Genomic DNA, 24,841 nt, shown 5'->3' on the forward strand with positions numbered 1-24,841 from the left:
GTGAAATCATTTGGTACTTCTCCTTCTTCGCCTGGCTTATTTCACTGAGCATAATACCCTCTAGCTCCATCCATATTGTTGTGAATAGTAGGATCTGTTTTTTTCTTATGGCTGCATAATATTTCATTGTGTATATGTACCACATCTTCTTTATCCATTCATCTACTGATGGACATTTAGGTTGCTTCCATATCTTTGCTATTGTAAACAGTGCAGCGATAAACATAGGGGTGCATCTGTCTTTTTCAAACTGGAGTGCTGCATTCTTAGGGTAAATTCCTACAAGTGGAATTCCTGGGTCAAATGGTATTTCTATTTTGAGAATTCTGAGGAATCTTCATACTGCTTTCCACATGGTTGAACTAGTTTACATTCCCACCAGCAGTGTAGGAGGGTTCCCCTTTCTCCACAACCTCGACAACATTTGTTGTTGTCCTTTGGATGGTAGACATTCTTACTGGTGTGAGATGATATCTCATTGTGGTTTTAATTTGCATTTTCCTGATGACAAGCAATGTGGAGCATCTTTTCATGTGTCTGTTGCCATCTGAATTTCTTCTTTAGAGAACTGTCTATTCAGCTCCTCTGCCCATTTTCTAATTGGATTATTTGCTTTTTGTTTGTTGAGATGTGTGAGCTCTTTATATATTTTGGATGTCAATCCTTTATCGGATCTGTCATTTATGAATATGTTCTCCCATACTGTAGGATACCTTTTTGTTCTATTGATGGTGTCCTTTGCTGTACAGAAGCTTTTTAGCTTGATACAGTCCCACGTGTACATTTTTGCCTTTGTTTCCCTAGCCCAGGGAGATATGTTCATGAAGAAGTCACTCACGTTTATGTCCATGAGATTTTTGCCTATGTTTTTTTCAAAGAGTTTTATGGTATCATGACTTACATTGAGGTCTTTCATCCAGTTGGAATTTACTTTTGTGTATGGGGTTAGACATTGATCCAGTTTCATTCTCTTACATGTAGCTGTCCAGTTTTGCCAGCACCATCTGTTGAAGAGACTTTCATTTCGCCATTGTATGTCCATGGCTCCTTTATCATATATTAATTGGTCATATATGTTTGGGTTAATGTCTGGAGTTTCTATTCTGTTCCACTGGTGAGTGGCTCTGTTCTTGTGCCCATACCAAATTGTCTTGATTACTGTGGCTTTGTAGTAGAGCTTGAAGTTAGGGAACGAGATTCCCCCCGCTTTATTCTTCCTTCTCAGGATTGCTTTGGCTATTTGGGGTCTTTGATGGTTCCATATGAATCTTTGAACTATTTGTTCCAGTTCATTGAAGAATGCTGTTGGTAGTTTGATAGGGATTGCATCATATCTGTATATTGTTTTGGGCAGGATGGCCATTTTGATTATATTAATTCTTCCTAGCCAGGAACATGGGATGAGTTTCCATTTGTTAGTGACCTCTTTAATTTCTCTTTAAAGTTTCTTGTAGTTTTCAGGGTATAGGTCTTTCACTTCCTTGGTTAGGTTTATTCCTAGGTATTTTATTCTTTTGGATGCTATTGTGAAAGGAATTCTTTTCCCGATTTCTCTTTCTATTAGTTCATTGTGTATAGGAAAGCCACAGATTTCTGTGTGTTAATTTTGTATCCTGAAACTTTGCTGAATTCTGATATTAGTTTTAATAGTTTTGCAGTGGAGTCTTTAGGGATTTTTATGTACAATGTCATGTCATCTGCAAATAGTGACAGTTTGACTTCTTCTTTACCAATCTGGATTCCTTGTATTTCTTTGTTTTCTGATTGCCGTGGCTAGGACCTCCAGTACATCATTGAATAACAGTGGGAGAGTGGGCATCCCTGTCCTGGTCCCGATCTCAGAGGAAAAGCTTTCAGCCTCTCGCTGTTTAGTATGATGTTAGCTGTAGGTTGATCATATATGGCCTTTATTATGTTGAGGTACTTGCCCTCTGTATCCATTTTGTTGAGAGTTTTTATAATGAATGGATGTTGAATTTTGTCGAATGCTTTTTCAGCATCTATGCAGATGATCATGTGGTTTTTGTCTTTCTTTTTGTTGATGTGGTGGATGATGCTGATGGATTTTCGAATGTAGTATCATCCTTGCATCCCTGGGATGAATCCCACTTGGTCATGGTTTATAATCATCTTGATATATTTTTGAATTCGGTTTGCTAATATTTTGTTGAGTATTTTTGCATCTAAATTCATCAGGGATATTTGTCTGTAGTTTTCTTTTTTGGTGGGGTCTTTGCCTGTTTTTGATATTAGGGTGATGTTGGCTTCATAGAATGAGTTTGGGAGTATTCCCTCCTATTCTCTTCTATTTTTTGGAAAACTTTAAGGAGAATGGGTGTTATGTCTTCTCTGTATGTCTGATAAAATTCCCAGATAAATCCATCTGGCCTGGGGGTTTTCTTATTGGGTAGTTTTTTGATTACCGATTCAATTTCATTACTGGTAATAGGTCTGTTAAAATTTTCTGTTTCTTTCTGGGTCATTCATGGAAGGTTGTATTATTCTAGGAAGTTGTCCATTTCTCCTAGGTTTTCCACCTTGTTAGCATATACGTTTTCATTGTACTCTCTAATAATTCTTTGTATTTCTGTGGGGTCCGTTGTGTTTTTTACTTTCTCGTTTCTGATTCTGTTGATTTGTGTTGACTCTATTTTTCTCTTAAGAAGTCTGGCTAGAGGCTTTTCTATTTTGTTTATTTTCTCAAAGAATCAGCTCTTGGTTTAATTGTTTTTTTCTGTTGTTTTATTCTTCTCAATTTTATTTATTTCTTCTCTGATCTTTATTATGTCCCTCCATCTGCTGACCTTAGGCCTCATTTGTTCTTCTTTTTCCAATTTCAATAATTGTGACATTAGACTATTCATTTGGGATTGTTCTTCCTTCTTTAAATATGCCTGGATTGCTATATACTTTCCTCTTAAGACTCTTTTTGCTGCATCCCACAGAAGTTGGGGCTTTGTGTTGTTGTTGTCATTTGTTTCCATATATTACTGGATACCCATTTTAATTTGGTCATTGATCCATTGATTATTTAAGAGCATGTTTTTAAGCCTCCATGTTTTTGCGAGCCTTTTGGCTTTCTTTGTAAAATTTATTTCTAGTTTTGTACCTTTGTGGTCTGTAAAGTTGGCTGGTAGGATTTCAATCTTTTGGAATTTACTGAGGTTCTTTTTGTGGCCTAGTATGTGGTCTATTCCTGAGAATGTTCCATGTGCACTTGAGAAGAATGTGTATCCTGCTGCTTTTGGATGTAGAGTTCTATAGATGTCTATTAGGTCCATCTGTTCTAGCGTGTTGTTCAGTGCCTCTGTGTCCTTCTTTTCTGTCTGGTGAATCTGTCCTTTGGAGTGAGTGGTGTGTTAAAGTCTCCAAAAATGAATGCATTGCATTGCATTTCCTCCTTTTAATCTGTTAGTATTTGTTTCACATATATTGGTTCACCTGTATTGGGTGCATATACGTTTATAATGTTTATGTCCTCTTGTTGGACTGAGCCCTTTATCACTATGTAATGTCCTTCTTTATCTCTTGTTACTTTCTTTATTTTGAAGTCTATTTTGTCTGATACTAGTATTGCAACACCTGCTTTTTTCTCTCTGTTGTTTTCATGAAGTATCTTTCTCCATCCCTTGACTTTTAATCTGTGCATGTCTTTGGGTTTGAGGTAAGTCTCTTGTAAGCAACATATACGCTTTGTCTTTTGATTGGTGCATTCAGTCCCTTTCCATTTAGGGTGGTTATTGAAAGATATGTACTTATTGCCATTGCAGGCTTTAGATTTGTGGCTACCAAACGTTCAAGGTTAGCTTGTATACTCCCTTACTGTCTGACGTCACTCACTTATTGAGCTGTTATAAACACAGTCTGATGATTATTTCTTTCCCTTCTTTTCCTCCTCCTCCATTGTTCATATGTTAGGTGTTTTGTTCTGTGCTCTTTTTAGGAGTGCTCCCATCTAGAGCAGTCCCTCTAAGATACCCTCTAGAGTTGGTTTGTGGGAGGCAAATTCCCTCACCTTTTGCTTGTGTGGGAATTGTTTAATCCCTCCATATTTAAATTATAATCATGCTGGATACAGTATCCTTGGTTCAATGCCCTTCTGTTTCATTGCATTAAATATATCATGCCATTCTCTTCTGGCATGTAAGGTTTCTGTTGAGAAGTCTGATGATAGCCTGATGGGTATTCCTTTGTAGGTGACCTTTTTGCCCTCTCTGGCTGCCTTTAATACTCTATCCTTGTCCTTGATCTTTGCCATTTTAATTATTATGTGTCTTGGTGTTGTCCTCTTTGGATCCAGTCTCTCGGGAGTTCTGTGTGCCTCTTTAGTCTGAGCAACTATTTCCTCACCCATTTTGGGAAAGTTCTCATCAATTATTTCTTCAAAGACACTTTCTATCCCTTTTTCTCTCTCTTCTTCCTCTGGCACCCCTATAATGTGGATATTGTTCCCTTTGGATTGGTCACACAGTTCTCTTAATATTGTTTCATTCCTGGAGATCCTTTTATCTCTCTCTGCATCAGCTTCTATGCGTTCCTGTTCTCTGGTTTCTATTCCATCGATGGCCTCTTGCATCTTATCCAGTCTGCTTATAAATCCTTCCAGAGTTTGTTTCACTTCTGTAATCACTTCTGTTTTTGATATTAGGGTGATGTTGGCTTCATAGAATGAGTTTGGGAGTATTCCCTCCTATTCTCTTCTATTTTTTGGAAAACTTTAAGGAGAATGGGTGTTATGTCTTCTCTGTATGTCTGATAAAATTCCCAGATAAATCCATCTGGCCTGGGGGTTTGGATATCTGTAATCTCCCTCCGGACTTCATCCCTGAGTTCTTGCATATTTCTGTGCAGCTCTGTCAGCATGTTTATGATTTTTATTTTGAATTCTTTTTCAGGGAGACTGGTTAGGTCTGCCTCTGCAGATCCTTTCCCTGGTGTAACTATCTTGGACTGGACCAGATTTTTTTGCCTTTTCATGGTGATAGCAGTGGCTGTAGGCAGTTTGCGGGTGTGTCACCTGGGAGAAGAAAGTCCTTTCCTGCTTGCTGGATGCCTTGCCCTTCTCCATTGCCTGTAATGGCTACCTGCACTCCTGGAGCAGCCACCGGGTTAGTCCCCTAAACTGCTGTAGGTGGGGTGTCCGTTAGAGCAGTGTGGAGCCCTGTGGGGAGTGGAAGGCATGCCAGGTATGCTCCTCCGTGCTAGCGGCTACCCTTCTTGGCAGCTGTGTGTCAGCAGTGGCCTTTGGGTCTGGTTCGGGTGGGTGTGCATTGGGCTGGGATTCCGTTCGGCTGCTGGGAGCGTGCCTGCTCCCTCTGGCTCTGCCTCAGGTGCGTGTGGGGCTCTTCCACACCTGGGATGTTCGGTTGCATAGCTGCAGGCTAGCACAAGCCTCCCCTGCAGCTCACAGATCTGCTCTCGGTTCCTTCCAGCACTGTCGTCTCTGGCACATGCTGCCACTCTCCCACTACTGGGCCTGTGTGTCAGGGTCCACGCCAGTTGGAGGAATGACTGGCAGGCTACTTAGTGCCGTGAGGGGCTTCAGAACTGCACTGCCTCTATGTAGGGCGCCTAAGTTTCCCTGGTATTCCCAGCTGCCAGGACAACTTCATCCAGCTATGGGGTCCCTGTCTCTTTAAGACTTGCAGAAAGCCCTCGCTTTTCTTTTGTTTCAGGGGCACCGATTGCAGGGACCTGCCCACAGGTTTTGCTTTTCTGTTTCTCTAATATCCAGCACCCCGTGTACCTTGTGTCTGCATTCCGGGTGCGAATTTCTAGAACTGGTTGTTTAGCAGTCCTGATCTTTCACTCCCTCCCCGTTCTGACTCCTTTCTTCCTGTCAGGTTTTGGGGTGGGAGAGCGTTCAGGTCCTGCCTGGCTGAGGCTTGTATCTTACCCCCTTCATGTGATACTAAGTTCTCGCAGCTGTAGGTGTATCCTGGCTGTTGTACTGCATCCACTGGTGTCTCTTTTAGGAATAGTTTTATTTATTGTATTTTCATAAATATATATGTTTTGGGGAGGAGATTTCCACTGAACTACTCATGTCACCATCTTCCCATGATCCTCGAGAGAGGAGCAGTCTTTAATCACATTTTTTCAGGTAAAGGCAGAAGGTTGAGAAGATATTTACACATCTGACTTGAAACATATTGAGATGTAATGATAGCAGCCAGTGGTAATATGATAAATATTTCTGGTTTGAAGATTGAATGTCTCTGCAGATATTTCTGAGAGGCTACATAATAACAGGCATGGTCCACAGATGAGCTGCTGTTGTAATTTATCTGATATTCAAACCATGTTTTCCAGTTTAACATGCATGTCTTCTGAAAAAGGGAAGTTTTGTTCCCAATGATTCCACATAAGTATGTTTGGAGATAATTGGAGGCATTAGTTTGGAGAGTTATAGCCAATACTTGAGGAAAGTAGAAGAATTTCAAGTGCAGTTCAATTTACAGGTCAAAAAGAAAACCTCAAAGACAATGGGCAGGTCTTAAATCTAGTATCCATAAGGCAGTGGCATACATTACTGTGGAAATATAGATTTTTTTCCTAGTTACCTCATTTCTAACAGAGATAATCACAGTAAGACCAATTTGTTTACAATATACATATAGTTTCCTCCTTGATGTGATTATTAACATAACTGCAGTGGAAATAGATTGACTATAGACTTCTTGACAGTTGGCTTTTTGAGAATATGCCAAATGCAGTCTGAGTTTGACTAAAAAATGTCTTGAGGATAGGAACAAAGCCCAGGGCTTTCCATCAGACTTAGCATGCAATACTTCAAAATTTGAGTTAATCCCTCTCTTATGGAGATCCCCACATATGCTGAAGTTCCTGGGCCTGCCAGGAAGTGACCTTTCTCATTCAGCAGAAATGGCTGCTGGGAGTCCTATAAACAAGGTAGTAGGCCAATTTTTCCATGGGGTTGTATTGGGTCCATAAACTCACCCTTAGTTCCATAGATATGTCTGGTCATGTGTGAGTCTATGTGTATCTTTCTCAAATATGCCATTCAAGCCAAAGCCTTGGTCATATCACCGTGTTTTCAATTGTGTCCTGTTAGAAAGGGAACAGCATCTTATTGAACTTCTGCGAATGAATACATTACTAAAAAAACCCTCAATGTTCATTGAAAGTTTATAAATTCTAGGGGGAACAGGTAGGGTGATGGAGTAAATGTTTCAACCTATTCCATATGGTACCCATTACCAAAATGTTGCTCTCTTAACAGGAAAGTGAAAAGGTTTCCTTAAATATGGAAAAACAACCATTGAAGAGCATGTAATGTTTCAAATCAAAAGCCACAGAAATTATAATAATCCTCATTCTATGCAGTCCCATGCAATTATTTATCATTGATCTTCATCTTTTGTTAGCAATTTTTTTGAAGCAAGTTTTATGAAGCTATCATTTTCTCTTTTAGAGTGCTTTAAATTCTTATCCAGTTCAGTGGCATGATTGGAAAAATATCAGAAACCCATGGTTGTTAGAATCCTTTGCATTAACCTCATTTAAGACAAGTCCCTTTTGAATGCATTGGAGCAAAAGAATAATTCTTTTCTTTGCGGTGTTGTCTGTTGGTCCATTCTTGGGAATCTCATAGCTGTAGGCCATTGAGTCTTCCTACTCTGTCCCATGCGATTATCCATATACTGATCTCTTTTTCAAAAAGAAAAAAAAGCAAAAGACTTTAAAATGGGCCTATTTAAAGACCTTATGAGAATTTAGTATAATGCACATGAAGAAGTTTGACATTTTGTACTAATACAATTAACATAGTTTTAGTTTCACTTATTTAAAAACATGTCCAAAGTAATTTAATATATAAAATAAGCTTGCATATTTTCTCATCTCTCTTTTTATAAGGAGAGAAAACAAATCTTTTGAGATGTTCCAGTGATGCTCTGCAAAATCCTTAAATTACCAGAAGGTTAACAAGACTTCATTTATAATTTAGTTTTTTGGGAATTCAGTAAAAAATATCAAAGGGTTTTAAAACACTTAGTAAACTAGGATCATAGGTCACTTTGATACAATACTTGGTCACTATTTAACCAAAGTGACAATAATATATTTAAAAAGCCAATAAATAAGATTCATAGCTGTGAGTAAAATTCACTCTTTTAATTTTAAGCCTCAGTTTTCTAAGTTAATCAAAGGAATGGTAATGACAACATAAAGTTCAGGAAATTATTTTGCTAAGACCTAAAATCTTTCCTTTGTGGAAGATAGGTTAAAAGATAAGGAAAAATGGCTCACAGTCTATGAAGAGCAGTGTAATTGTCTAGGAAAAATTTGTCCTTTTAGGTGATGAAAGAAAATTAAATTTTAGTTTCACACAGGCACAGCATGATATTAAAGTTTATCTTTCAATCCCTTATAATAACAATTATATATTAACCACTTTGACAGTACAAAGTAAAAGTTTTCTCTACTATTCCCAATTTTTTAAATTCATTTAGCTGTCCTTTGTTTTACTTTGTCCCATTCAGAAATAATCGGCTGTAATATAGGAAAATATTAATTTCATTTTTCTTAAAAGAAAAACAGTTACATACCACATAAATTTTCTTGGCCAAAAACACACCTTCTTTGTATATTCTTCCACATGGATGTTTTCCTTACTAATTCTAGTGGTCAGAATTCCATACACTAGTTCTGTAACCCCTAGAAATGGTTACTTCAGTTGAAAACCAAGAAGAAAGTAATGGTGAACCCTCCATTCCACCAGAAACGTGTAGATTGGCAAATTTATTAATATATTTTGTAACGTCTAGAAGCATATCCTTTCTCAGAGTACAATTGTGGTTAATGTGGTACAAAGCATGTTTTACTGACATAAGCTAAAAGTGAATAAACATATCTCCAATAACTACTGTTTATTTTTTTTACTTAGGAATTATCTAGAGATTCAATGAATTTTAATCATTTAACTTAGTAAAACTCTGAGAATATAAGTTACCAAAGAGATTTGGGAAACAAATACACATATCATAAAATCTAGTAATTGTTGAACAGAGTACATAGAAATCTTTAGCATATTCACTTTTGTTTACTTAATTCTTTCAATTAATAAGCATGTTTAGATTAGTCATGAAAATTTCATGAGCCATTTAAGCAGTCAGCCATTTTCTTTCGTTATTTTTCCTGCTGACAAAGTGTGCACCAGAGATAACAGGATACTGGATATTTAGCAAAACTAGGTGGAATGAAAGTGTATACATACTGCTGGTAAATCTAAGGCATGCCTGTTTTAATTAAACCAACAAATTTCAACTTCAGTTTAATTACTGAAAATTATACTAGTTACCGTGAACATGAAAAATATTTGGGTGAGTTCCTCTTGTATTTCTTAGTGTTAGAGGTATCTGAGTGTTTAATGAGCCCTCGTTTTTCTTTAGACACTTAAATAGATTTTTTAAATAATGAATTTGGTAATGCCACCCAGAGGAGGAGAAAAATATTATACATGTAGTAAGGAAAGGCATGATTCACCATAACAGTAGTATTATACTAAGTTTTACTATAAGTAGAATATAAGACAGGGGAATTAATATTATGTAGATCAAAGAGAGAGATATAAGGTGTAGCTGTTTGCTCTCTATTCTGCACCACCTCTGATGACCCTAAATTTTCTATATCTTTGTAAAATATTTTATCTCCACAGTAAGAAGACCCATTCAAGAGGTATCTTTTTTGTCTTAGTTTCTTTCTTTAGTCCCTATTAGTACAGGAAGACAGGAAAACACAAATGATTCCCATCATTACATTGTGCACACATTGCTTCACAGGCCCCCTGCAGCCCCAACAATTTCTTCATCACATCTACTCCTAACTGGACTCAAGTGTTGTGCCAAAAAGCAATATATTTTGCTGCCACAAATGTGTTTGATCTGTTTCTTTGTCCCATGTTTTAAGGTGTATTGTCATTCACTCTTCCATTTCCCCAAGTATTTGTCATTGCTATACCTCTTTCCTTTAGATATAAATGTTCTTGCTCCATGGCTACCTGTGTTAAATGTAAATTCATTTATTTTCATTCATTACATGGTACTGTTGAAAGCAAATATTAGATACTGAAAGCTATTTTAAACATCTGGTGGAGTCATGTGAAGACTGTGATTTATCATGATTCTAATTATAGGTGTATATCTGTTGTAAAATAGATCTCAACATTGGATACAGTGCAGTTTTACGTATGTCAATCTCCCAGTGTTCCTTCTAATTCCCATGTACAATCAGGTAGAAACAGTAGGGCATATGCATTCCTCCAAAGCCTGCTCTATACATTTCCCTCCACCAAGGAGCACATAAGCCATTTGATCTATGCGATCCAAGTGACATCCAGAGAATGATCATCTTTCTCCCAGGAGCATCTTATACAACAGAGGTACCCAAAATATAAGGTACATTAATGCATTATTTTAAAGTAATTATCAGTGTTACACAATTTATGAAGGTTTCACATGAGCAACATTGTGGTTTCAGCATTTACTTATATTATCAAGTCCCCCCTCATTGCAGTCAATGTGTATCAGCATAGTAAGATGCTGTAGAGTCATCATCTCAGTTGTGCACTATCTTGCCTGTAACCTAGCCATATTGTGAGTTCCAATTATAATGCTCCTTAATCTCCTTCTCCCTCCCTTCCCACACACTCAATCAAACTCCTGCATTTTGGTAACTGCTAGTCCTTCTTGGATTCTGTGAGTCTGCTGCTGTTTTGTTCCTTCAGTTTTACATTCTTTGTTATACTCCACAAATGAGTAAAATCATTTAGTACTTATCTTTCTTTGCCTGGATTATTTCACTGAGCATAATATGCTCTAGCTCCATCCATGTTGTTGCAAATGGTAGGATTTCTTTTCTTCTTATGATTATGGCTGAATAATATTGTATCATGTATATGTACTGCAACTTCTTTGTACATTTATCTATGATGGACACTTAGATTGCTTCCATATCTTGGCTACTATAAATGGTGCTGTTGGTAGACATAGGGATGCTTATATCTTTTTGAATCAGGGATCTTGTTCTATTCAGCTAAATTCCTAGGAATGGAATTACTGGTTTAAATGCTATCTCTATTTATATTTTTTGAGGAATCTCCATATTGCTTTCCACAATGTTGAACTAATATACATTTCCACCAACAGTGTAAGAGGGTTCCCTTTCAACACATCCTAGCCAGCACTTGTTGTTTCTTCTCTTTTGGTTGTTGACCATCCTAACAGGTTTGAGGTGATATCTCATTGTGGCTTTAATTTGCATTTCCCTGGTAATTAGCAATATGGAGCACGTTTTCATGTGTCTGCTGGCTACCCATATTTCTTCTTTGGAGAAGTGTCTGTTCACATCCTCTCCCCATTTTTTAATTGGATTGCTTGTTTTTTGGGTATTGAGTCATCTGAGCTCTTTATATATTTTGAATGTTAACCCCTTACTGGATAAGTCATTTATGAATATATTCTCCCATACTGTAGAATACCTTTTTGTTCTACTCATGGTGTCCTTTGCTGTACAGAAGCTTTTTAGTTTAATGTAGTCCAATTTGTTCATTTGTCCTTTTGTTTTCAGGAAAAAGTTGCCTATGTTTATATTCAAGAAATTTCGCCTGTTTTCTTTTAAGAGTTTTATGGTTTCATGACTTACATTAAGTTTTTGATCCATTTCAAGTTTACTTTTGTGTAAGGAGTTAGACAATAATCCAATTTCATTTTCTTACATGTAGCTGTCCAGTTGTGCCAAAACCAGTTGTTGAAGAGTCTGTAAGTTCCCAACTGTGTATCCACAGCTCCTTTATTATATATTAATTGGCCAGATATGTGTGGGTTTATATCGGGGCTTTCTATTCTATTCCATTGATTTTTGGACTGTTCTTGTGCCAATATCAAATTGTATTGATTACTGTGGCTTTGTAATAAATCATGAAGCTGGGGAACATAATGCCCCCAGCTTTGTTCTTCTTTCTGAAGATTGCTTTGGCTATTCAGTGTTTTTGTGGTTCAAGATGAATTTTGAAGCTATTTCTTCTAGTTCAATGAAGAATGGTGTTGGTATTTTGATAGGGCTTGCATTGAATCTGTAGACTGCTTTAGGCAAGATGGCCATTTTGACAATATTCTTCCTATCCCTAATGTCAGGATGTATTTCCATTTATTGGTGTCTTCTTTAATTTCTCTCATGACTTTCTTGGGGTTTCCATGGTATAGGTCTCTCACCTTCTCAGTTAGGCTTATTCCTATGTATTTTATTCATTTTGATGCAATCATAAATGGAGTTTTTTTCCTAATTTCTCTTTCTGCTAGTTCATTGTTAGTAGTTAGGAATGCAACAGTTTCTGGGTATTGAATTTGTATCCTTCAAATTTGATGAATTCAGTTATCAGTTCTAGTAGATTTGGAAAGATTCTTTAGAGTTTTTTATGTACAATATCATGTGACCTTCAAACAGCAACAGTTTTACTTACTGCTTACAAATCCTGATGCATTTCATTTCTTGTGTTGCTGATTGCCATGGCTAGGACCTCAAGTATATGTTGAATAAGAGTGGTAAGAGTGGGCATTCTTGTCTTATTCTTGACTTAGAGAAAAGTTGTCAGGTTTTCACTGTTATGTATAATGTTGGTTGTGGGTTTGTCATATATGGCCTTAATTGTATTGAGGTACATAACCTACATACCAATTTTGTGGAGAATTTTTATCATGTATGGATGCTGAATCTTGTCAAATGTTTTGTCAGCATCTATTTAGATGATCATGTGACTTTTAACCATTTTGTTGATTTGTTGTATGATGTTGAATGATTTTTGAATATCATACCATCCTTTCATCCCTGAAATAAATCCTGCTTGATCGTGATGTATGATCTTTTTGATGTATTTTTGAGATCAGTTTGCTAGTAATTTATTGAGTGTTTTTGAATCTATGTTCATCAGGGATATTGGTCTGTAATTATATTTTTTTGTGGTGTGTTTATCTGTAGTTGTTATTAGAGTAGTGCTGGCCTTACAGAATGAGTTTGGAAGTATTCCATCTTCTACTTTCTGGAAAACTTTAAGGAAGATGGGTATTAGGTCATCTCTCCATCGCTGATAAAATTCAGTGGTGAATCTACCTGGTCCAGTGGTTTTTTCCTTAGGTAGTGTTTTGATTACCAGTTCAATTTCAATGCTGGTAAGTGTTGTGTTCAGAATTTCTGTTTCTTCCCCAGTCCATCTTGGAAGGTTGTGTTTCTCTAGAAAATTAACCATTTCTTCCAAGTTATCCAATTAGTTAGCATATAATTTTTCATAATATTCTCTAATAATTCATTATATTTCCATGGTGTCAACAGTGATTTTTCCTTTCTCATCTCTGATTGTATCTATGTGCACACACTCTCTTGTTCTCTTGATAAGTCTGGGTAAGGGTTTTTCTATTTTGTTTATTTTATTGAAGATCCAGCTCCTGATTTCATTGATTCTTTCTTTCTATTGTTTTATCTTTATCAATTTTATTGTTTCTTCTCTGATCTTTGCTATGTCCTACCTTCTACTCACTTTGGGTCTCATTTGTTCTTTCTGCACTTTCATTAATTGTGAGTTTATACTGTTCATTTGGGATTGTTCTTTTTTCCTGAGGTAAACCTGTATTGCTTCATCCTTTCCCCTCAGAAATGCCTTTGCTATATCCCACAGGTTTTGTGGTGTTGAGTGGTTTTCATTTGTCTCCATTTATTGCTTGGTCTCTTTTTCTATTTGGTCATTGACCTGTTCATTATTAAGGAGAACGTTGTTAAGCCTCCATGTGTTTGTGGGCTTTCTTTTTCTTTGCATAATTTATTTCTAGTGTCTTACCTTTATGGTTTCAGAAGCTTATTGACACAATTTTCATCTTTTTGAATTTAATGAGGCTCTTTTTATGTCCTAATATGTGATCTTTTTTGGAAAACATTCCATGTAAACTTGAGAGCAATGTGTATTCTGCTGCATTGGGTGCAAAAGATGTCTTTTAGTTCCATCTGTTGTAATACATTTCAGTTCCTCTGTCTCCTTAATTATTTTCTTCTGGCTGGTCTACCTTTTGGAGTGAGTGGTGTTTTGAAGTCTCCTAAAATGAATGATTGCATTGTCTTTCTCCCTTTAATTATGTTAGTATTCATTTCATATGTTTAGGTACTTCTTTTTTGGGTGTATGGATATTTATAATGGTTATATCCTTTTGCTGGATTACCCCTCTGCCATTACATAATGTCATTCTTTGTCTCATATTACTTCCTTCTTTTGAAATCTATTTTGTCTGATACAAGTACTGCTACTCCAGCTTTTTTCTCCCTATTATTTACATGAAATATAATTTTCTGTCCCCTCACTTTTATTCTGTGTATGTTTTGGAGTTTTAAGGGATTCTCCTGTAGAGGGCATGTAGATATCTTTTGTTTCCTTAATCTCTTCTGTAAATATGTCTTTTTATTGATGCATTCAGTCCAATCATTTTTAGACTTAGTGTGATTATTGATAGATATACTATTGCCATTGCAGGCATTAGATTTGTGGTTACCAAAGATTCAAGGACAGCTTCCTTACTATCTAACAGTCTGTCTTTACTCATTATTAGGCTATTTCAAACACAATCTAAAGCTTTTTTGTTCCCATTCTTCTTCCTCCTCCACTCTTTATATAATAGATATCATACTTTGTACTCTTTATGTATCCCTTGATGACTTTGTGAGTAATTGATTTCATTTTGCATTTGCTTAGTACTTAATGAGTCTACTTCCTTTACTGTGGTTTTATTATCTCTGGGACAGCTACTTAGCCTTAGGAGCACTTAAATCTATAGCAATCCTTTAAAAATACATAGTAGAGATGACTTGTGGGAAATAAATACCATCAACTTGGCTTATCTGCAAATTGTTTAATCCTTGCTTCATATTTAAATGATAATATTGCCAGGTAGAGGATTCTTGGTTGGAGGTTTTTTTCTTCCTTCATTACATTAAATATATCATGCCTCTCCCTTCTGGCTTGTAAGGTTTGTGCTGAGAAGTCTACTGATAACCTGATGGGTTTTCCTTTATAAGTGATCTTTTTTCTCTTTCTGGTTGCTTTTATTTCCCACTCCTTGTTCTTGATCTTTGCAATTTTAATAAATATATGTCTTGGTGTTGTCTTCCTAGGGTACCTTGTATTGTGGTATTGCGAGATGTCTGCACTTCCATGACCTGAGAGACTATTTCATTCCCCAGATTCATGACATTTTCAGCAATTAATTCCTCAGAGAGACTTTCTAACTCTTTTTCTTTTTCTTTTTGTTCTGGTAGCCTTATAATGTGAATATCATTCTATTTGGAATGGTCACACAGTTCTCTTATTTTTCTTTCATTCCTAGATACCAATTTTTCTCTCTGTGCCTCAGCTTCCTTGTTTTCCTGTTCTCTAATTTGTATTTCACTTATTGTCTCCTCTACCTCATCTAATCCACTTTTAAATCCCTCCATTGTATGTTTCATTTCAGATACTGTATTTTTCAAAGTTTCTCTCTTTCTTGAAGTCCTCCCTGAGATCTTGAAAATTTTTCTGTAGCTTGGTGAGTCTTTTTATGATGTTTATTTTGAAATATTTATCAAAAACATTGGTGATTACCATTTCACCTTGTCCTCTTATGGTGTCTTTCCCTGTATTTTTGTTTTGATTACTTTTTTGACATTTTGTTTTTTTAGTCATTACTATGGAATAATGATTTTGTGTAGATGGCACCCTCTAGTGCCCAGTAGCTCTTTGCTCTGCAGGTGACAAGCACATGGAACAATGACAGAGGTAGCAGGCAAGTGGAACCAGCAAAAGCTGGGAGGACAAAGTTCTTCCCTGCATTCCCAGCTGTAGTGCCTGCCTCCCTGCCAAGTGCAGTGGGGAAGCACACAGGGGGAATTTCTGTGTTACACCACTGTACATGATGTCCATAAGGTCCCACTCTAGCTGGCCTGGCACAATGGTGGCGGAGCATCTGTCTAGTACAGGTGGCTGCCAGAAGGAGTATGAGTCAGGCTGCATACCACAGTGAGGGGCTTTGGGACTGCTTTTTCTGCCAGGGGGATGGAGGGTCTGTTGCTCTGGAGAGTACACATCCTGCTGGGCTGAGTTGGCCAGGATGATTTTCTCCACCTGTTTTTTGTCCTGAACAGCCAGCTCTGTATAATATGTGAACCTTAAATACACCTCTCATTATTGGGTAGTCTTTAAAATTTCCAGTGTTTCTTTTTTCACAGTGGAGCTAGTTGTGCATCCTGTTCTCCACATGTGGTTGTAACTGAAGTTCTCTGATTATTTCACCTTTCTTTGCTTTCCAACTCTACTAATCTCCAGAGCATCATGTAATATGGGTTTGTGCTCCCAGAGCACATCTTCAGGTCTATGTGTTTAGCAGTCCTGGACTTCTATTCTGTTCCCACTACGTTTCTCTTCCTCCCACCTTGGGCTGGGGGTGAGGGAGGACTTGGGTCCTTCCAAATTGCTGCTTTGCTCTTTTACCCTTTCCTATGATGTCTTCTGTTTTCCTTGGATGTACACAGTCTGTTATGCAGTCTTTGTGTATTTCTTTGAAGATCAGTTGTATTTGCTGTATTTTCATTTTATATGTGGTTTTGGGAATAGGGTTCCTGCTCATTTCTCATGCTACTATCTTTCAATCATGTTAAGACTTTTGAAACAATAACAAGGTACAAACATTCACTCTACACATTCCTGTACCTATACATAAGTATCTGTAGCTCTGGGCCAGAAGGGTGTCCCAACTCTGGGCAAATTCACTCTGGATGAAGTGTGACCGAAAAATAACAACAGAATATTGGGTGTAAAAAGGGGCTTTTATCAAGCTTTATTACCACAGCAGTCGTATTTCCATCAGTTGTATTTGCTGTATTTCCATTTTATATGTGGTTTTGGGAATAGGGTTTCTGCCTCACTTCTCATGCTACTATCTTTCAATCATGTTAACACTTTTAACTCAAGTGTTAGAAACATGTCTGCATCTGGCTTTCTGTCTCTGCTACAGTATCTGCTGTTTTAATCTGTTCCCTCACCTCTAAATCTGCTTTGCTATGCTCTGGCCTTAGCACCTCGTGAACCTCTTTTCATAGCAACATGGATAATAATGGCTTATCTCCTCTGGGTATACAAGCACACACCTGTGCAGTAGGCTTAGTATTCCATCAGTATATGTACACACTGGGAGAGCAGCATGGGATCAGGTGAGGATCCTAGGCAGGGAACTTCCATCTTTCCTGCACTCTACTCCTCCATGTTCTCACATTACAATCCATGTGCCCTTAATCTTCCACGATTGTTCCGGTATCACTTCAATTGTTGCCACATCTCCAGTAAGATGTTATTTGACTTCCCAACCAATTTTTCCGTTTCACCCCTGCTTTTATTGAATCATCCCACATCAGGGTCTTTGTGACCTCCACGGGGGACTTTAAACACTTCTCAGCAGACTGCTCTCCCTTTCCACACCTGCATCACCTTAGACTTCCCCAAATCTGCCACAATATGGGTAACCTCATTTATGAGTTGCCCTAACTGAGGGACAATAATGGCTACTAGGGGCCCAAAGAGACAATGGGGAACAGTTTTCAACACCATATCACTCACCCCATGGTATGGTTTTCTGGCTTATATATAGGGCATTTTTCATAACCAACTCCAATTAAAGCCCTTTGGACCTCTTGATATACCTGCCATTTAGTGGAGAAAGATGGCATCTCACCCTGACTGGGCCATATAGTGCAAAGTACGGCCATGAGCCAATCAAGGGAGTTCTTGCTTGGTATCTGGTATGCACCTTGTTATTGCTTCCTCAAGGCAGCAAGAGATGTCAGGGAAATGAGCACTCCCATTTCTAACATGGACAGAATAATCCCATCCTTGTCAACATCTCAGAGGTACAGGAACCAGGCTGACATGGACTCTGAGGTTTTCTGCCTAATAGCCCAAATCCACCAGCTCTCCCTGCATCTAGGGGTAAAGCATGGAGTGCTCCATGATCTGGCAAGGGACCTTCACCAATTTTGGAGGAACCTGTCATGCTGTGTCTTTATTTTCTTTACTATTAATGAGCATTATTTCAATAGAGGAGGGGTTGGTGCCTCTGGCAACATCTCTACTTCCCCATTCACCCTCAGTGTATCACCTACCACTTCCAGAGCTGACACAACCTCTTGTAACCCCACAGCGCACCTCCATCTCAGTCAAGAATACATCCTTTACATTCTCCACAGTTACAAACAAATCTTTTACCTCCTCCACCACACCTCACAGCATGAATTCTCATGCTGCCTCTTTGCTTGCTTCTTGCAGGAGTACATCCTTCTCCTGTAAGGCCTTTCTTAGACTGTGTGAAATAGCCAAATTCAGTTCCTGCCAACACATGGACATCCTGTTTATTTAAGGATTGCCCAATATCATAGGGGGCCTCCAACACTCCCTTAGGCATTGCCTCTACCTCCCCTCAGACCTGGGGAGGGGCTCACTCCTTAGGAGGAGAGCCACCTTAGGCCATATGTCCACTGGGGCATAGCTGATGTCTCCCCATTCATAGGGGCAGTGTGCTGAAGTTTCATTCTCATGCAATCTGGATTTTACATTTTGTAGTTTAAAGCAAATCTTAAGGACTGTACAAAAATGTAGTTGGTAGCCAGAGAGGGTGCCCCACCCCTGGCAAGTTCACTGTGGCTTCAGTGAGTCTGAAAAATGACAATAGAGTTTAGGAGTATAAGGGGGATTATACTAAAGTTTATTCTCATGGAGGTAGGTTTAAGGGTAGAATCACATCTGCATTGGGCTGTCTGCCTCCACTCCAGCCTCAGTCTTCCCTCCAGACTCTGCCCTTGCTTCCAGCCTCCACTCTGCTCTTAGCACTAAGCAGAGTCTTTTTATACCAATGCAGGCAATAATTGCTTATCACCAATGTGTTTGCAAGCATGTCCCTGTGTAGCAGGCTGAATATAATATCATTGCACAAAAACAGTTGCTGAGTATTTATAATCACATGAGGGTTCTGGCCATGGAACTTACATTTTCTTTACTCTCACATAACTTTTAATCTGGCTGCTAGAAGTTAGTGTGTATTTTCTATATTCTTTTAAGTAATTCTCTTTACTCCTTCATCTAAACTGAGGAACTATGCATATTTATTTTAAGTGCATTCTAAACTTGTCCTCCCTATTGTTCCTAACAATGGAAAATTGATTACATGTTTACTGATCAGATTTACATGTGGAAGTCACATAATTTCTGTTAAGGATTTTAGGAATTTGTGGCAGAACACATCAATTGCTTACATTCCTTTTAAAAGCATCATGATGATTCATGCTTCTCATGCAATGTTTCTTTTTCTAATTGACTGTAATCATTCTGTGCCTGCTGATGTTCCAAATGTCCCTTGGGTCACTACAGTCCTCATTTTGACCTTTGACACATTAGTGTTATACCCATAGCCCTGAAATTTTGCTTAATAATAGGTGAAGTTGTTACAGATACATCATTATTATTTTCACCCAGAGACACAGAATCAGCTACTCCTCAAGGAGCACTGCTTCTTTATAATGGAAGTTAGTATTTGAAACCAAATAAGGGCCTCAAGGTACCAATTAGGCTGTCTGTCTTGAACCCTGGAGAACAGCCCCAAGGAGACTACTTAGAGAAGACTATTGATGTAATAAATCTCTGTCTTTCCTCCTCCACTGTCCCATTCATGGCCTTCATTCCAGTCCTGGCTTTGAATTTGTGTTATTCATCCAGATAATTTATACATTTCTTAAATTTCAGTTTTGAACAGAAACTAACAAATATAGATTTACTTGTTACAGAGTGACTGTAAAATATTTTACAAATTCCTTTACCTTTTTTTTGGAGGGATACATGCTCCAAGATTCCTGGAATTGCTATCAAAATATAAAGTTCTGGTGGTCCTCTTTGCTAGCTATAAGTGCGATATATTTGGGAAAAATGAAAAAAAAGGGAATCTGGAGAATCTTCTGGAAGAATCCCCAAATCAACTAACCTCAGAATTCTTAGTATCAAGAGACTTTTTAAATAAGCCTACTGACAAGTGATAACAAAAGGCAAATGTACACATGTATGATGACTCACAAAGCTTGGTCCATATTCTACATGAGACCAGTGTTTGAATGTTTTCCTTTACACTTTTATTTTGTGTCATAGTTGAAATTGTCATTATTCACAACTCAATTTGATTGCTCATTTGAAATTTCTCATGTTTCCTTGTGAACTCTCATGTCTGTTACTTCATAATACTTACCCAATTGCTCTAAACAAATTGAAGGTTAAGTAATAATATCAAATTTAAATATATGGTTACAAAATGTAATATAAGCAAAAAAATCCTAACCAAAAGTTGAGGATGAAGTCGTTATTAAGACCTCATCAACCCTAAGGCGTTTTGGTTCTGTTAAAGGGATAAAAAGGCCTAGCTATGGACTGTCAGTCTAGAGAAACAAAGAATTGATTCTGAAGTCTGTTTAAGTCTTCAGAAGTGTATTCATTTTTACTGTGTTAAGATATATTAGAATTCTGATTTAAGCATTACCTTTGTAACTATCACAATAATAACTTTCAAGCTTTTTCCCTATAGCTACATGAAAGGAAGACAAACATGTAAAATGAAGACCCAACCCATGGCCAGCAGGCTCCTGGGCATTTGGGCAAAGCCCACACAAACAGAATTTGATACCATAACTTCCAGAGCCAGCATGTTATCGGAGTCTGTGGGAAAAAAAAGAAATTAATTTGCATTCATAATTATGGATGAGAGGCAAGGGTATGTAAGAGAAGAAGATCTCAAATTGTGCTGGACTTCTCTCAAATAATATATCTGTCTTTTGCAGGCAATTGAATTATGGAGGACATAGGAAAATTTTTATTCACATTTAAAGGATATAATTTTACATGTTCTGGAATTGATATAGACTTTTTAGAAAATTTGGATAATTTTGAAATCAGAGATGATGATGTCTTCATAGTCACATACCCAAAATCTGGTAAGTTCTCCATTCTGATAGCTAATCTAATAACTGAATGGCTTTTCATTAATATGTGAACTTAGTTTCTCAGTAGTATTAGGTATGATTATATACTATAAATCTGTTGGTTATTGAAAGATAAGACAATTTAATGTCTCATTAAATCAGGTGTTTACAATACAGCTTAATTTATTTCTGACTTTGGTTGGTGAAAGGAACACAATGAGGAAGAAATTGCATTGAAGAAAATGACAAAAATGTAGCGATGGAATGTCTAGTAAGAGAGGCAGGAATATTTATCCTCAGGCAGGGAGATGGGACCGAAGATGCAAGCTATATTTAATAACCTCTGAGAAAGGAAATTTAACTTATATTAATTATAAAAAATGTAGAATATATCCCACAAAAACTCAACAGTTCAATATTTGTGGGACACCACAAAAGCAGTTCTAAGAGGTAAGTTCAAAACTATACAGGCCTACCTTTAGAAAAAAGAACAATCCAAAATAAGCAGTCTAAACTCACAATTAAAGAAACTAGAAAAAGAAGAACAAATGAACCCTAAAGTTAGTAGAAGGAAGGACATAATAAAAATCAGAGCGGAAATAAAAAATATAGGAAAGAATAAACAATAGAGAGAATACATGAAACCAAGAGCTGTTTTTTTGTGTGAAAATACACAAAATAGGTAAATCCCTAGCCATATTTAGAAGTAGAGAATACACACTTAGAGTCATTAATGAAGAGGGAGTAGTCACAATAGATACCACAGAAATCCAAATTATATGAAAAATTATATTTCAAAAAGTTGGACATCCTAGTAGAAATGAACAATATTGTAGAAAGTACAACCTTCCAAAGCTGGCCCAGAAATAAACAAAATCTGAGCAGACCAATTACCAACAATTAAACTCAATTAGTAATTGGAACTCCCAATAAGCAAAAGTACAGTATCAGATGGCTTCACAGTTGAATTCTACCAAACATTGAAACAAGAGCTATTACCCATCTTTCTTAAGGTGTTCCAAAAAGTAGAGGAGGAAGGAATACTCCCAAGCTCATCCTGTGAGGCCATCATTGCTCTAATATGACAACCATATGTAGACACTAAAAGAAAAAAAAAAAACTTGGACTAATATTCCTGATGAGCATTGATATAAATATGCTCAACAAAATAATAGCAAACCAAATTTAAAAATACACCAAAAGGGTCATCTATCAGGACCAAGTTGTTTTTATTCCAGAGATGCAAGGATGGTATAATATTCATAAATCAATCAAAGTCACATAACACTTTAACAAAAAGAAGGCTAAGAAACCACATGATCATCACAATAGACTCTGAAAAAGCATTTGACATTATTCAATATCCATTCAAGATAAAATGTCTCAACAAAGCAGGAATAAAGGGTTCAACCTTAACAAAATAAAAGCCATATATGACAAACACACAGCTAACATCATACTGAATGGCATAAAGCTGAAAGCTTTTCCTCTAAGTTTGGGAACATGACAAGGATGTCCACTCTCCTCACACTTATTCAGCGTAGTACTGGAGCTCCTAGTCATGGCATTCAGACAACACAGAGATAAACGCATTCAAATTGGTAAGGAAGAAAAGTTAGACTGTCATTATTTGCAGATGACCTGGTATTATACATAGAATATCTATTCAAAGAACTATTAGAACTAATTACTGGATTCAGAAATATTGCAGGATACAAAATTAAAATACAGAAATCAGTTCATTCCTATATGCTAGCAATGAGCTAGCAGGAAGGGAAATCAGGGAAGCAATTGTACTTACAATTGCATGAAAATGAATGAAATAATTAGGAATAAACATAACCACAGGGGCGAAAGACATACACTGAAAACTAGAAGACACTCATGGGAGAAATTAAAAAAGAAACAAATAAATGGATATCTATCCTATGCTCATGGTTAGGAAGATTTATAGTGTCAAAATGGCCCTACTACCCAAAGCAATTTATAGATTCATTGCAATCCCTATCAAAGTACTAAGCAGTATTTTTCAAGAAACTGAAACAAATAGCTCTCAAATACACATGCTTTCACAAAAGATCTTGACTAGCCAAAACAACCCTGAGAAAGAGAATAAATCTGAAGGCATTACAATCCCTGATGTCAAGCTATAATGAAACGTTACAGTAATAAGAATAGCATGTTACTAGTGCAAGAAGAGACCCATAGATAAATGGTATACCCAAGAGAGTCCATATGTAGTCCGACAAATACATGGCCACTTAGGACATGATAAAGGATCCATGAATATACAATGGGGAGAAGATAACCTCTTCAGTAATGTGTTGTAAGAACGACAGCTGTATGCAAGAGAATGAAACTGGATTATTAACTTCATACACAAAATTAAACTTGAAATGGATCAAAGAGCAGAATGTTAAGACATGAAACCACAACACTCTTAGAAGAAAACCTAGCACGAATCTCTGAACGTAACTATGAGCAATATTTTCCTGGATACATCTTCCCTTGAAGAAGGGAAATAAAATTAAAAATGAACACATGGTTCTACATCAAACTAAAAAGTTTTCATACATCAAAGGACACCATCTACAGAACAAAAGGGCAACCTGCATTATGGGAGAATATATTTGTAAGTGATTCATCCATTTAGGAGTTAACGTCCAAAATATATAAAGAGCTCATATGCCTTAACACCAATGAAAAAATAACAAAAATAACCTGATTTGAAATGGGCAGAGGACTTGAACAGGCTCCAAACAAGAAATACAGATGGCCAACAGGCTCATGAAAAGATGCTCCACATAACTCAAAACCACAATGCTGAGATATCACCTCAGACCAGTTAGAATAGCCACAACCCCAAAATATGACCAAGGTTGGTATGGATGTGGAGGTATGAGAACCCTCCACACTGCTGGTTGGAATGTAAATTGATAAAACTGCTTTAGAAAGCACTGTGGAGGTACTTCAGAAAACTAAAAATAAAAATATCATATGACCCAGTAATTTCACTTACAGGAATTTACAGGAAGGAAAAAAAATCCCTGATTTTATGATATATGTACCCTTGTGTTTATTGCCACATTATTTACAATAGCCAAGATATGGAATCAATCTAAGCATCCATCAATAGGCAAATGGCTAAAGAAGATGTGGTACATATACAGAATGGAGTATTTTTCAGACAGGAAACGACAAGAAATTCTGCCATTTGAAACAATATGGTTGGATCTAGAGGTCCTTATGCTCAGTGAAATAAGCCAGGTGGAGAAAGACAAATACCATATGATTTCACTGAATTTTGGAATATAAAAGTACAGTGAAACAAACTGAGCAAAACAGCCATAGACTCATAGACACTGAGAAGTGACCGGTGGTTACCACGGAGGAGCAGTTGGGGTAGGTGGATGGGGAGGCTGAGGGGAATAAAGCAGTATGAAAACTCTCAGTCATAATAAGTTTGTCATGGGGATAGTAGTACAGCACGGAGAATATAGTCAGTGATTCTGTAGCATCTTTCTATGTTGATAGAAAGTAACTGCAATAGAAGTGAGGATTTAATAATATGGGTAACTGTTGAAACACTGTGTTGAATATTTGCAAACAACATGAGATTGTATATCAGCGATACATCAATAGAAAAAATTTCAAACAAGTGAAAAGACAATCCAACAGAATAGGAGAAAATATTTGCAAATCATATATGGTGTATATAAATGATATATGTGATGAGGAACTGTAATGAGATACCACTTCACACTCACTAGGAGTGTGATAACCAAAAATACAGCAGCAAATG

General features: G+C 37.1%; 1 protein-coding gene across 4 annotated transcripts in view; it reads left to right on the forward strand.

Annotated features, from left to right (window-relative positions):
• LOC108394644 (amine sulfotransferase-like) overlaps positions 1-24,841 on the forward strand; it is a 47,206-nt gene that overhangs the window by 1,348 nt on the left and 21,017 nt on the right. For 3 of the 4 annotated variants that reach the window (XM_073219437.1, XM_073219435.1, XM_037017688.2), the window contains exon 2: positions 20,899-21,051. In XM_073219437.1, coding sequence (XP_073075538.1) covers positions 20,910-21,051 — 142 coding nt within the window. In that variant the 5' untranslated portion in view covers positions 20,899-20,909. Of the gene's footprint in view, positions 1-4,895; positions 5,109-20,898; positions 21,052-24,841 lie in introns of all 4 variants that reach the window. The other variant, XM_073219436.1, reaches the window with a different exon arrangement.

This window comes from Manis javanica, chromosome 13 (assembly GCF_040802235.1).
Source record: "Manis javanica isolate MJ-LG chromosome 13, MJ_LKY, whole genome shotgun sequence".
Classification (NCBI taxonomy): domain Eukaryota; kingdom Metazoa; phylum Chordata; class Mammalia; order Pholidota; family Manidae; genus Manis; species Manis javanica.